Raw genomic sequence first — 14,785 nt, 5'->3', positions numbered from 1 at the left:
TTAATTGAAAGAGTAAACGGTTCGTAAGGTAGAGTTACTGGGAAAAGCCACATATAGCTTTAAGGGGGGGGGGGGCTCTGCGGCTTTTAGGGTGTGTATGACGGAGAGGGCAAAGAAAAAAGTAGGGAGGAGGGTAAAAGGAATGTCACTGGAGTTCGTTACATTCCGCCCCGAGTGTGTCAGGATTTGTTGCTCCAAGAAAAGAGGTTGAGGCTAGCAATATGTCACACATCACAGATATGTGACGGAAGAACAACGTGTTAGGCATCATGGAAAACAACAAAGTTCCCCCTTCTAGATTGACTGTGTGGGACCTACATTCATCTTCATTCCACATATTGACCGGGATTGGCTAAAGCAGGGGTCACCAACCTTTTTGAAAGCAAGAGCTACTTCTTGGATACTGATTAATGCGAAGGGCTACCAGTTTGATACACACTTAAATAAATTGCCAGAAATAGCCAATTTGCTCAATTTACCTTTAACTCTATGTTATTATTAATAATTAATGATATTTATCTTTGTGGAAACACTGATCATCTTAATGATTTCTCACAATAAATATATATTTTTGATGACATGTTTTAAATAGGTTAAAATCCAATCTGCCCTTTGTTAGAATATATAACAAATTGGACCAAGCTATATTTCTAACAAAGACAAATCATTATTTCTTCTAGATTTTCCAGAATTTTTTTTTTAAAAGACATTCAAAAGACTTTGAAATAAGATTTAAATTTGATTCTACAGATTTTCTAGATTTGCCAGAATATTTTTATTTTATTTTAATCATAACAAGTTTGAAGAAATATTTCTCAAATATTCTTCATCGAAAAAACAGAAGCTAAAATAAAGAATTAACTTAAAATGTATTTATTATTCTTTACAAAAACAACAAAAATACTTTAACATTGATTTAAATTGTCAGGAAAGACGAGGAAGGAATTTAAAAGGTAAAATGGTTTATTTGTTTGAAAATCCTAAAATCATTTTTAAGGTTGGATTTTAAAAAAATTATCTTTCTGAAAGTTATAAGAAGCAAAGTAAAAAAATAAATGCATTTATTTAAACAAGTTAAGACCAAGTCTTTAAAATATTTTCTTGGATTTTCAAATTCTATTTGAGTTTTGTCTCTCTTAGAATTAAAAATGTCGAGCAAAGCAAAACCAGCTTGCTAGTAAATAAATAAAATTTAAAAAATAGATGCAGTTCACTGGTAAGTGCTGCTATTTGAGCTATTTTTAGAACAGGCCAGCGGGCTACTCATCTGGTCCTTACAGACAACCTGGTGCCCGCGGGCACCGCGTTGGTGACCACTGGGCTAAAGCATGTCCAATGTTAGTGTGTTTTCCACTATTATAGGAAGAGTTCACTATATTGTCACAAATAAAACAATAACTGTAATGGCCATTTATTATTTATGACTTTTTCATTGCATATGCTGTAATTAATTATTTTAATGATGACTTCACAGTGTTTGTGGAAAAGGGAGTTGAAATTGTTCAATGATCATAATCAGCATAGGGCATAGGGCTGGGCGATATATCGATAAACCCGTTATATCGCGGGTTTGTCTCTGTGCGATATAGAAAATTACTATACGGTTATATTCGAGTATACGTTCTCACGCAATTACTTTTAGCTGCGGGCATTACACTCTTTCCTGTCTCTCCTTCTCACAGACACTTAAAACAAGTGCACCTTCTTGCATACGTCACGTGTGCAAGGTCACACGCTCCTGTGGAGTAGACAGGCAACGGCATGTTAATGTTAGCTGTGATGCACTGCGGGTGGTAATATGAGACAGAGAAGGTACGAATCTGGTAACAAATGAAGGAAGAATTAATTCCCAAGAAAAACAGCACGGGGTCCATCGTCTGGCGGTGGTTTGGCTTCAAGCGGGAAGATGTTGAACAAGAATGCGGCAAAAAAATTTAGCATCATTTGAAAAGTCGCCCGCTCGAGCAGGGGTCCCCAAACTTTTTGACTCGGGGGCCGCATTGGGTTAGAACAATTTGACATGTGTGTATGTATATATATGTATATATATATATGTATATATATATATTTATATATATATATATATATATACTGTGTGTGTATATATATATGTATATATACATATATATATATATATATACACACACAGTATATATATATATATATATATATACATATATATACATACACACACATGTACACGCATACACAAGTTTCCAAAACATTAACCACAATGTTGCTACAATACCAAACAAACAAAGGAAAATATAAAAAGTGGTACTGTTTTTATAGTGTATATATGTATAAATATAAAATCCTCGCGAACTTATTGACTGAAAGAGCGAGCATTTGCCGCTGATAATGTCAAGTTTTATCGATGAAAAAATACATTTTTCGACAATATGATTTGCCTGTGAATGTGAGTGTGAATGTTGTCTGTGTTGACCCTGCGATGAGGTAGCGACTTGTCCAGGATGGACCCCACCTTCCGCCTGATTGTAGCTGAGATAGGCGCCAGCACACCCCGCGACCCCAAAACGGAATACGCGGTAGAAAATGGATGGATGGAGGATTTCCCTGAGCGGCTAGGAGACACTAAGAGTAACAAGAGTAAAATGGATTACAAAGGACAGATTAAAACAAAAATAAATAAAAAATAAAATAACTAATTTATATTTTTAACTTGGGACTCCCTGCGGGCCGGGTTTTGGACGCTGGCGGGCCGTGTTCGTAGTTTGGGGACCCCTACGCTAGAGAATTGGAAAAGCAAGAGCAGCCTTCATCATCCTGAAGAGCATCTGGTCCTCCAAGGAGATATCTATGACAACCAAAGTCCGGATCTTCAATTCAAACATAAAATCCGTCCTTCTCTACGGCTCTGAAACGTGGAGGATGACAAAGAAGACCGTACAAAGGTTACAAACGTTTATTAACAGTTGTCTGAAGAGGATTTTCAGGATTTGGTGGCCAAACAAAATCAGCAACGAGGAACTCTGGAGGAAAGGGAATCAGGAGCCAGTGGAGAAACAAATACTAAGGAGAAAGTGGGGTTGGGTTGGGCACACCCTTAGGAAACCAGCAACTACCATCACACGGCAAGCCTTGACGTGGAACCCACAGGGAAAGAGGAAGAGGGGACGGCCTAAAAACACCTGGAGGCGGGACTCTGAGGCGGAGCTGAAGAGGTTGGGAATCAGCTGGGGAGAGGCGGAAAGGACAGCCCAAAACCGTGCTGCATGGAGAGGAGTCATTGATGGCCTATGCTCCATTGGGAGCGATGGGCCTAAGTAAGTAAGTACGCTAGAGAATAAGGAGCGCTTGAAACTCCGCATGTCAACATCTCCGTTCGGTGCCACACCAAAAAAATGCCGAAGCAACTACTTCCAGATCAACACGGTATGAAAAAAATATTCAACAACAGAAGGAGATAACATCCAAAGGACATATACTATTTGATTTTCTATTATGCAGCTCATTTTTATTTTACACTTATTGAAATATCTTGTGTGACATCATGTACAAAAGTGCACTTTATTTGTTTTAAACTATTGTAGTGGCGTTCGGTAAAAAAAGTGCACTTTAATTTAGTGTTGTTTCGCTATGAGTGCACAAAAGTGCATTCATAGCTTGTTTTAAAATGTCTCTGACAATCTTGCACTTTTTGTTTTGGAAATGACATGAATGTCTGTGCCACTGATTAATAATTGTTTAATAAATACACTTTTGGTAAATTGACTTAGTTGTGATTTCCCTTTCTCCATGAAAGTTTACAATGAGCATATATTGATACAGTATGAACAAGAATGTTTAATGTAGACACATAGAGGCATCATACTGCTATGATTATATGCATCAAGTGTTCATTCAAGGCTAAGGCAAAATATCGCGATATATATCGTGTATCGTGACATGGCCTAAAAATATCGAGATATTAATAAAAGGCCATTTCGCCCAGCCCTAATAGGACATCATAAATCAGGAAGTTATCTTACCTGGTGAAATCACCCTTAGCCTCCTGTGGAAACAAAGCAGCTCTATGAATGAGTAGAAACCAAGCAAGCACACAATACAACATTTCCTTGGTGAATGTGAACTCTAGAATTCTACACTGCAATCACAGAGAAACATGATAATAGTCATCTCTGAAAGCTTTAAAGGGAAGGCCATACCTGATATGTACCTGCATACGGGCAGGCATACACACTATGTTGTGATTGTGTGAACTAAAAGCGTCACCCAGCTGCTTCTGCTGCTGGGTTACATTAGAAGAAGCTGTGGGCAGCTAGGAATTTAAATGGCAGCCAACAAAGACAGTTTAGAATTTAAACTTGGAAGCATCTTCACGCGATCACTGACAGTCAGATGAGGGCATTACATAATAAGGGGTTTGATCATCGTCAATTAGCATCAAACACTTGTGGCTACTTTATGGAGGATGACTGTTTCCTTGGATCAAGTGTGCGTGGGGAGGGGGAGAGCACTTTATCTTACTTGGAGAATATAGGACGCCAGCTCAAAGACGACTTCGCTGTCCACTTCAATGAGCTCCTACGAGAGGGAAAAAGAGACATGAGTGGGACGTGAAGGACCGTGTTGGGGAAATCAGACACTGTGCCAACATGGGGCGTGGAACATGGAAATGTTCTCTGATGTTCATGCGTTGCCCCGGGACTGGTTGGTAATTCTTTTCATCTGCCTACAAGCGCTCCTCTGTTTAGCTGTCTCTGATTTCATGACCTCTTGTGTGGGATGTGGATGGAGCTTGAAGATTAGGTAGCGGCTTGGGGGAGGGGATTTAGCGGCAGGGAAGACACAAAATCTATATATATTTTTTATTAATAACTTATTATTGATATGCATATGCATTCTTCATGCAGTTGTTCGTTTCCTGTGGTTTTACACAGTTCAGTGTGTATAAATGTGGCTGGGTGGTCGAGAAGTGAATAGTGGATCAAGAATGCCAGGAATGTTCTCTTTACAATCCACCTTTTAATTGCTTTGGTGGGATCAGACAGCCGGGATGAAACACGAGATGGACCCCAAGTGTACCACCCACCGTGTCCCCCCATTCAAACACTACAAAACATAATGTTTGGGTCTGTATATCACAAATGAATGTGTACGTGTGGTAGTGATGCTTCTAAAAAGGGTCTGTCTCACTGGGGATATGAACAATATACAAACCCCATTTCCATATGAGTTGGGAAATTGTGTTAGATGTAAATATAAACGGAATACAATGATTTGCAAATGCTTTTCAACCTATATTCAATTGAATGCACTACAAAGACAAGATATTTGATATTCAAACTGATTAAATTGCAAATTTGCAAATAATAATTAACTTAGAATGGCAACACGTGCCAAAGTAGTTGGGAAAGGGCATGTTCACCACTGTGTTACATCATCTTTTCTTTTAACAACACTCAATAAACATTTGGGAACTCAGGAAACTAATTGTTGAAGCTTTGAAAGTGGAATTCTCTCCTATTCTTGTTTCATGTAGAGCTTCAGTCATTCAACAGTCCGGGTCTATGCTGTCGTATTTTACGCTTCATAATGCGCAACACATTTTTAAAGGGAGACATGTCTGGACTGCAGGCGGGCCAGGAAAGTACCCGCACTCTGTTTTTACGAAGCCATGCTGTTGTAACACGTGCTGAATGTGGCTTGGCATTGTATTGCAGAAATAAGCAGGGGCGTCCATGAAAAAGATGGCGCTTAGATGGCAGCGTATGTTGTTCCAAAACCTGTATGTACCTTTCAGTATTAATGGTGCCTTCACAGAAGTGTAAGTTACCCATGCCTTGGGCACTAATGCACTCCCATACAATCACAGATGCTGGCTTTTGAACTTTGCATCGATAACAGTCTGGATGGTTCGCTTCCCCTTTGGTCCGGATGACAATTTGAAATGTAGACTCGTCAGACCACAGAACACTTTTCCACTATGCATCAGTCCATCTGAGCCTTTTGATGATATTATGGACCATAGATTTTGAAATCCCTACATTTCTTGCCATTGCACTTTGAGAAACGTTGTTCTTAAACTGTTTGACTATTTGCTCACGCAGTTGTGGACAAAGAGGTGTTCCTCGCCCCAGCCTTTCTTGTGAAAGACTGAGCCTTTTTTGGGAAGCTGTTTTTATACCCAATCATGGCGCCCACCTGTTCCCAATTAGCCTGCACACCTGTGGGATGTTCCAAATAAGTGTTTGATGAGCATTACTCAACGTTATCAGTATTTATTGCCACCTTTCCTAACTTCTTTGTCATGTGTTGCTGGCATCAAATTCTAAAGTTAATGATTATTATTATTATTTGCACAAAAAAAAGTTTATCAGTTTGAACATCAAATATGTTGTCATTTTAGCATATTCAACTGAATATGGGTTGAAAATGATTTGCAAACACAATTTCCCAACTCATATGGAAACGGGGTTTTTAATAGGATGAAATAGTCTCCAAAAGATGTTCAGCGGGGGATTAAACAGAAACAAACTATCAAGTATAAGAGAAAGTTCTCAGATTTCTGGAAAAAAAGATATCCTAAACAATATTATCATATGGAAGGGAGTCAATATTTTGATTCACGTGTGCCCCCTTCTGGACGCCACCACTAACTGCTTGTCACCAAGTTCTTCCAAAAAGCAGCATTTATTCTGCCACAAAAGAGCAGGTGGCCATAAATGGTACAAATCATTTCTTGATTGCTCAAATAAATCATATGGTGGGTAACAGCTGATGCAATTGATTCATATTCTCTGAAGGCCTTGTTTTGATTTTTTTTTTTACCAGTCAGCCAAATAGAATATTATGAAGTGGCTGCCTCCTCTCAAAACCCTGATGACTCCAGTGTAATCCAATACACCCCCACTTAACTTCTTCTTCAGCAGAAGTCCCTAGGGGAAAAACACGCTTTGGAATGAAACCCGGACATTATTTGTCAGATCAACTGAGAGAATTGAGCTGGTTTACCTTGTAGATGATGGACTTTGCGTTGAGAAAAAACAGCTCAATCGTGGCATTGTCCTTCAAGTATGAAATACTTTCAATGTAGAACCTGAAAATTAACAAAAAGAAAAAGTCAACCAGTTGCCCAACTAGTCTTCAGTGACACAATTGTTTACTAAACTAAACATGCAATATTACCTACAGAAAAAGTGCATGTTTTGAAAACTTCTTTACCCTAGTAAATCAGTTCAGTTCACCAATATAAATAAACCAGTTACACGTTTGAAGGCTTATGCTAATTTCCATAATATTAAGGTACAAGGTGCAGCTTCTGGTGAAGATAACAAAGCCTTGGTTAGGATAAAGCTAAGTAATTATTCTCTCTTTTTTGTTACCATTCCATTTAATTCTTGCTTCTACTGTTTTTATTACTGCACTGTACTGTTCATCCTTCATGTGCGCTGTGTGACGGACTTAAGTATAATATTAAGCTATTAACTGACTTACACTAACACAGTAGTTTTCAACCTTTTTTCAGTGATGTACCCCCTGTGATTTTTTTAAAAAATTCAAGTACCCCCTAATCAGAGCAAAGCATTTTTGGTTGAAAAAAAGACATAAAGAAGTAAAATATAGCACTATGTCATCAGTTTCTGATTTATTAAATTGTATAACAGTGCAAAATATTGCTCATTTCTAGTGGTCTTTCTTGAACTATTTGGAAAAAAAAGATAAAAAAATAACTTAAAAATTGTGAAAAATAAACGAGTGATTCAATTATAAATAAAGATTTTTACACATTGAAGTAATTATCAACTTAAGGTGCCCTCTTTGGGGATTGTAATATAGATCCATCTGGATTCATGAACCTAATTTTAAACATTTCTTTACAAAAAAAGAAATCTTTAACATCAATATTAATGGAACATGTCCATAAAAAATCTAGCTGTCAACACTGAATATTGCATTGTTGCATTTCTTTTCACAGTTTAGGAACTTACATTCATAATTTAAGGATTTCTGAATTGTTGCTATTTTTTACAATATTTTTAAAAAAATCTCACGTACCCCTTGGCATACCTTCAAGTACCTTCAGGTGTACGCGTACCCCCATTTGAGAACCAATGCACTAACATTCCATTCACAACATCACAGGAATGGAATCATTGTAACAGCTATTTCTTATATGTTGTCTCCCTTGTGTGGCCTAATTTAAGGTAACACATATTACAATCCATGCACAATAAAGACAGACATTTTGTTACAGATCCTGTGAAAGATCTCATAATGTTGTGATAATAAATAAGTCATTTTGGCCTAATGGCCAAAATGACCAGAAGAGGGCACTATCTCTCTGTATTTAAGTGTGACTCACATTCACCCTCATAAAACATTTCCCATCTCACTTTATTGCCTTGTAAACACACACACACAAACACACACACACACACACACACACACACACACACACACACACACACACACACACACACACACACACACACACACACACACACACACACACACACACACACACACACACACACACACACACACACACACACACACACCCTCTAAATGTGCATGTGATGCACTTTATCACACATTGTGCGTGCATCGTCAACATCTTGTAGTGATTCCACTCGCATGTACTGCAATAATACACGTACATACACACACACACGCTGAGACCAAAGCACAGTAACCCACTTCTGGTTGACCAGGGAAGTAACGTAATAATGTATTCTAAATTTAGCTCGTGGATGCATTCATGCACGCCCAGAGGGAAGCTATGCTGGTAGGCTTGCAAGCTACTCTCAAATAAACATCCATGTACAAAGATGCCAGGTCAACTCTGAATACCACTGCTTGTGTACTGTGCGAGTCTATAGACAGTGATTGTAAAGGATTATGAGGGAATCAATAAATGAGGGCTCCTATTGCTTTATCAATTGAGCTGCAAGGGGAAAACCCAATCAATATTTTATACCGTTTAATTAAAGCCATACTCTTGATTGGAAATGTGCACAGGTCAGCCTGACATTTATCATGCATAAACACAAACACCAAAAGTTGGACACACAAAACATCAGTATGTTATGCTAGTAAAAACAATATGCCTGGACTGGTAATGGATTCAGGGTTGACATTTGGGTTGATTGTTCTTCTTTTGTGTGTGTTTGTGTGAGCGTGTGTGTGTGTGAGAGAGAGTGACGTCTGCGATTGGACTGAGCTATAGCAGAGAATGAGCGACTGAAACCTTTAACTGGAGTCACATTTTAGAAAGCACACCCCCAACTCAACAGTACACTATTTATATATCGCTAACAAAATCCATCCATCCATTTTCTACCGCTTGTCCCTTTTGGGGTCGCGGGGGGTGCTGGAGCTTATCTCAGCTGCATTCGGGCGGAAGTCTGGGTACACCCTGGACAAGTTGCAACCTCATCGCAGGGCCAACACAGATAGACAGACAACATTCACACTCACATTCACACACTAGGGACCATTTAGTGTTACCAATCAACCTATCCCCAGGTGCATGTCTTTGGAGGTGGGAGGGAGCCAGCGTACCCGGAGAACACAGGGAGAACATTCAAACTCCACACACAAAGATCCTGAGCCTACGATTGATCCCAGGACCTTTGTATTGTGAGTTACAATATTCATGTATTTTGAACTGTTATACTATAAACAATGTAACATCCTTTTGAAGAGTTTCAAGAACCAGTGGGAAACACGAAGATGCACGCTAACAGGGCGACAGAAGGTGACAAAAGAAACACTATTAGTACCACCTGACTACCAGCTCAAGGACTCATTTTCAAATTGATTATCCATCCATTCATCCATCCATCTTCTTCTGCTTATCAGAGGTCGGTTCGCGGGGGAAAAAGCCCAAGCAGGGAAGCTCAGACTGCCCTCTCCCCAGCCATTTTGTCCAGCTCTTCTGGCCAGCCGGGAGACATAGTCTTCCTAACGTCTTTCCAACGTGTCCTGGGTCTTCCCCGTGGCCTCCTACCGGTCGGACGTGCTCGAAACACCTCCCTAGGGAAGTGTTTCGGGTGGCATCCTGACCAGATGCCCGAACCACCTCATCTGGCTCCTCTCCATTTGGAGGAGCAGCGGCTTTACTTTGAGCTCCTCCCGGATGACAGAGCTTCTCACCCTAATGTATCTCTAAGGGAGAGCCCCGCCACCCGGCGGAGGAAACTCATTTCGGCCGCTGGTATCCGTGATCTTGTCCTTTCGGTCAAAACCCAAAGCTCATGACCATAGGTGAGGATGGGAATGTAGATCGACCGGTAAATTGAGAGCTTTGCCTTCCGGCTCAGCTCCTTCTTCACCACAACGATGAATTAATTATCTTTAGTCAAATTTTTCGAACACTTAAAACTAGGGATGTCCGATAATGGCTTTTTTGCCGATATCCGACATTCCGATATTGTCCAACTCTTAATTACCGATACCGATATCAACCGATACCGATATATACATTCGTGGAATTAACACATTTTTATGCCTAATTTTGTTGTGATGCCCCGCTGGATGCATGAAACAATGTAACACGGTTTTCCAAAATCAATCAACTCAAGTTATGGAAAAAAATTCTAACATGGCACTGCCATATTTATTATTGAAGTCACAAAGTGCTTTTTTTTTTTAAACAGGCCTCAAAGCAGCAGCTTGGAATTTGGGACATGCTCTCCCTGAGAGCGCATGAGGAGGTTGAGGTGGACTGGGTTGGGAAGGGGTGTATATCGTAGCATCCCGGATTAGTTAGTGCTGCAAGGGGTTATGGGTATTTGTTCTGTTGTGTTACGGTGCGGATGTTCTCCCGAAAAGTGTTTGTCATTCTTGTTTGGTGTGGATTCAAAGTGTGGCGCATATTTGTAACAGTTTTAAAGTTGTTTATACGGCCACCCTCAGTGTGACCTGTATGGCTGTTGACCAAGTATGCTTTGCATTCACTTGAGTGTGCGAATAGCCGTAGATATTATGTTTAGTTTTTTTATTTAGCCTTTATTTAACCAGGTAATAATCCCATTGAGATCAAAGATCTCTTTTCCAAGGGAGACCTGGCCAAGAGGGCAGCAGCAAGGTTACAATAAAAACAGTAAACCACACATAAAACATCACATCTACAACATTAAAACTTGCTAATATGACACATGTGCATACAGACAAGGTAGACTGCAATCCTTTCACAGAAGCTTTAAAATCATTTAATGTAACAAGGGTTTGAAGTTGAATATTGGATTGTAGGTTATTCCAAGCCTTCGGTGCTGAAAACCTAAATGCTTTCTTGCCCAGTTCAGTTTTTGCTTTGGGGATGACAAACTGAAGAACATTCATTGAACGCAGATTGTGACTTCCTTGTTTTTTTGTTAAAATACAAGATAGATAAAATGGAGTGATACAAAGACTTGGTTTTGTAGATGAAAACATACCAATGATTTAGGCGCCGAAAACATACCAATGATTTAGGCGCTGAGCACATAAAGATGTCCGGTTAAACATTGAGTATAAGACACAATGGTAAGTAAGGGAGCGCGGTTGGTGATGAATCTCAGTGCCCTGTGGTACACACTATCCAGCTTGTGGAGACAACCAGCAGTAACATTCATGTACAACACATCTCCGTAGTCAATAACAGGTAAAAAGGTTGTTTCCACCAATTTCTGTTTCACAGTAAAAGAAAAGCAAGACTTCTCTCTATAATAAAATCCAAGTGAAAGTTTCAGGTTTTTTTTTACAACATACTGAATGTGCTCCTTAAAACAATTAAAAATCCCAAATATTTAAAAGAAGATACTAACATAATTTTTTGCCCATTTCTCGTTAAAATGTTTTCACACAGTGCTGATCTTACAGTTTTTGATGTGGTAAAAAACATACACTTTGTTTTCTCTGCATTTAAAACCAGTTGAAGATAGCAAAGTTGTTCTTGTACTCTGTCAAATGTTGTAGATATTTAAAGGCCTCTGCAGGCGTTATGTGATTGGGCCGGCATGCAAAGGCAGTGCCTTTACGTCCGTGTACACTGCGGCGTTTTAAAAAGTCATACATTTTATTTTTTGAAACAGATACCGATAATTTCCGATATTACGTTTTAAAGCATTTATCGGCCGATAATACCGGCGGTCCGATATTTTCTGACATCTCTACTTAAAACTGTTATTTTGTTCGCTCTGCCTTAAACTGAATTGCGCTGAGAGAAGGCAGGCATACAACTATGCTACTTGTTTAATGTTTACACTTGGCGGGGTTAAAACATTACTTTTACTGTTTAACATCCAAATGCAGTTTGTCCATGACTTTATAATATAAATCCATATTGTGATTATATATCATAACCTCCTGCTATGCCAAATTTATATAAATCAAAAGGGCTGCTCTAAGTTACAAATTCAAGCTCCACATGTGTGAAAATAAAAGAACTCAAATCATTTGAGGAATCTGGATAATCATTTAGTGCATAGAAACATAGTGACTGATGTTGAGGAAGTAGAGCTGCCCTACCTGCTGCTTTTGCAAGGAAGTGAACGAGAGAAATGGTCGGTGGTATGTACGGCCATTAAATGCCAAAAAAGACGAGTAATTTTCCCTACCAGCTGCTCTGAACGAAATGTTGCAGCCAGTTCAAATCGCCAAAAAATACTTCATTCAGACTTTGGCCTGATTTAAAATTTTATGACATCCGATCCGTGGCGATGAGAAAAATACACGCCGAGCAGTGTTTTGTGTGACAAAAGTGCACGCAGTATGGTCCGCGCACTCATAATAGTCATCGTTTACCAGTATCTCACCTTTTTTGTAAGGGGCGCTGGAAGTTGGCCGACCAGTCAGCAATCCTGTTCTGTCTCCCTGTAATGTTTGATCCTGAACTGTCTCCCTGCAAAGTTTTTTTGATCTTGTGTGGGAATTGGGCGGAAAATTTTAATTTCCGCTCGGGGATTAATAAAGTATTTCTGATTCTTATTGTGATGTAAGAAATATTTGAAAACATATACACCCCCCGGAAGTTGGCAGACCTGTCAGCGATCCTATTCTGTCTCCCTGCAATGTTTGATCCAGTTCTGTCTCCTTGTAATGTTTGATCCTGTTCTGTCTCCCTGTAATGTTTGTCTGATCTTGAATGGGATTGTTCTGAAAATGTTAATTTCCGCTCGGGGATTAATCAAGTATTTCTGATTCTTATTCTGATATAAAAAAATACTTGAAAATATATACACCCCCGGAAGTTGGCAGACCCGTCAGCGATCCTGTTCTGTCTCCCTGTAATGTTTGATCCAGTTCTGTCTCCCTGTAATGTTTGATCCTCTTCTGCCTTCTATTAAATAGTTATTAAGTAGTGGCACAAACATTCATGTAATTTCCAAAACAGAAAGTGCAAGATTGTTACAGACATTTTAAAACAAGCTATGAGTGCACTTTTGTGCATGATGTCACTAAGATGACATATCAAAACCACACTAAATTAGAGTGCACTTTATTACAGAATGCCACTACAATAGTTTAAAACAAAAAAAGTGCACTTTTGTGCATGATGTCACACAATATATTTCAATAACTGTCAAATAAAAATGAGCTGCATAATAGGATATCAAATAGTGTATGTCCTTCGCTATGTGGTACGTTCCTGCGGACATTATCTACTTCTGTTGTTGGCTATTTTTTTCAGACGGTGTTGATCTGGAAATATTTTCCTCTGCATTTCGATGGTGCGGGCATGTGGCGCCGAATGGAGATGTTGACATGTGGAGTAAGCACTCTTCATTCTCTAATAGGTGACTTTTCAAATGATGCTACATATTAGCAGTAACGCTACTATTTGTGGTAACACTTTTGCCCCACACATAACAAATTACGTTTGTCTGTTCGACATATTCCCACTTGAAGCCAAACCACCGCCAGACGATTGTTTTTTTCCAGTAACTCGTATAAAACAGCAGTGTCCTCCCTCTTGTCATTTAGAAGATTTTAACTAGTGTTTTTTTCAGCAACACTTATAATATAGCACAGACCTCTTGTCACATCAAAGATCTTTGACAAAGCATTATTGTAGTAAACACATCTATAGTCCTATAGAGGATCCTTGTTTTGTTTTTTTCCCAGTAATTTGTATAAAACAGCAGTGTCCTCTTGCCATACAGAGGATCTTTGACTAGTGTTTTTTGCAACAACCCTTATAAAACAGCACAGACCTCTTGTCACATCAAAAATCTTTGACAATGCATTATAGTAAAAAACACATCTATTGTCATATAGAGGATCTTTGACAAGCATTTTTTGCAGTTTGTCCTTAAGAACAGTAGCACACTGCTGTCGTTACAAATGGACAGTACGAGGCGTGCTTTTGCAATATTTCTGTTTTGCCTTCCAGATTACTTCAAGTCACAAATTGTGGCCTTCTCCTCGAATCCCGGCCTGCCTAAGTGGCGCGAGGACATCAGCCCTGTGGTGAAGCGCTCTGTGATCCAGGTCAGTTTACGGAGAGGGCATGGAGACATCCAATATGGCCAGGTAAGACGAAAAGGATGTTCTGTGGGGCAAGTCCACCTTAATCGTAGCGAGGATCTTGTTTATTACGGAACGAAACAAGGGTGAGTCAACTGTGCTTAGGGGCAGCATTTCCTCGACAACATACTGCCCGACAAACTTCTTGAACTCTAAATCATGACTGTATTTCCAACTTGAAAACACGCCTCTCTCTCCGCCCTCCATTGTTGTTTACTTCGGTGTCGCACACGTGTGTCATCCTCATGCTAAAAACGTGACGTAAATGACTTGTCGCTTACGTGACGTCACTTTCCAAGACGGCAAGAAG

The 14,785-nt window shown here is 39.4% G+C and overlaps 1 protein-coding gene across 8 annotated transcripts in view; it reads right to left on the bottom strand.

The window, feature by feature from the left end:
- LOC133562911 (FERM domain-containing protein 4A-like) overlaps positions 1–14,785 on the bottom strand; it is a 182,992-nt gene that overhangs the window by 51,178 nt on the left and 117,029 nt on the right. For all 8 annotated transcript variants that reach the window (XM_061916742.1, XM_061916739.1, XM_061916744.1 and 5 more), the window contains exons 5-7: positions 6,979–7,063; positions 4,492–4,548; positions 3,993–4,015 (exon numbers count right to left, since the gene is read on the bottom strand). In XM_061916742.1, the coding sequence (XP_061772726.1) occupies positions 3,993–4,015; positions 4,492–4,548; positions 6,979–7,063 (165 nt within the window). The remainder of the gene's footprint in view (positions 1–3,992; positions 4,016–4,491; positions 4,549–6,978; positions 7,064–14,785) is intronic.

Source organism: Nerophis ophidion, linkage group LG12 (assembly GCF_033978795.1).
Source record: "Nerophis ophidion isolate RoL-2023_Sa linkage group LG12, RoL_Noph_v1.0, whole genome shotgun sequence".
Classification (NCBI taxonomy): domain Eukaryota; kingdom Metazoa; phylum Chordata; class Actinopteri; order Syngnathiformes; family Syngnathidae; genus Nerophis; species Nerophis ophidion.
Note: the sequence above shows the minus strand (reverse complement) of the source record. Positions and strands in the feature narration are given on the sequence as shown.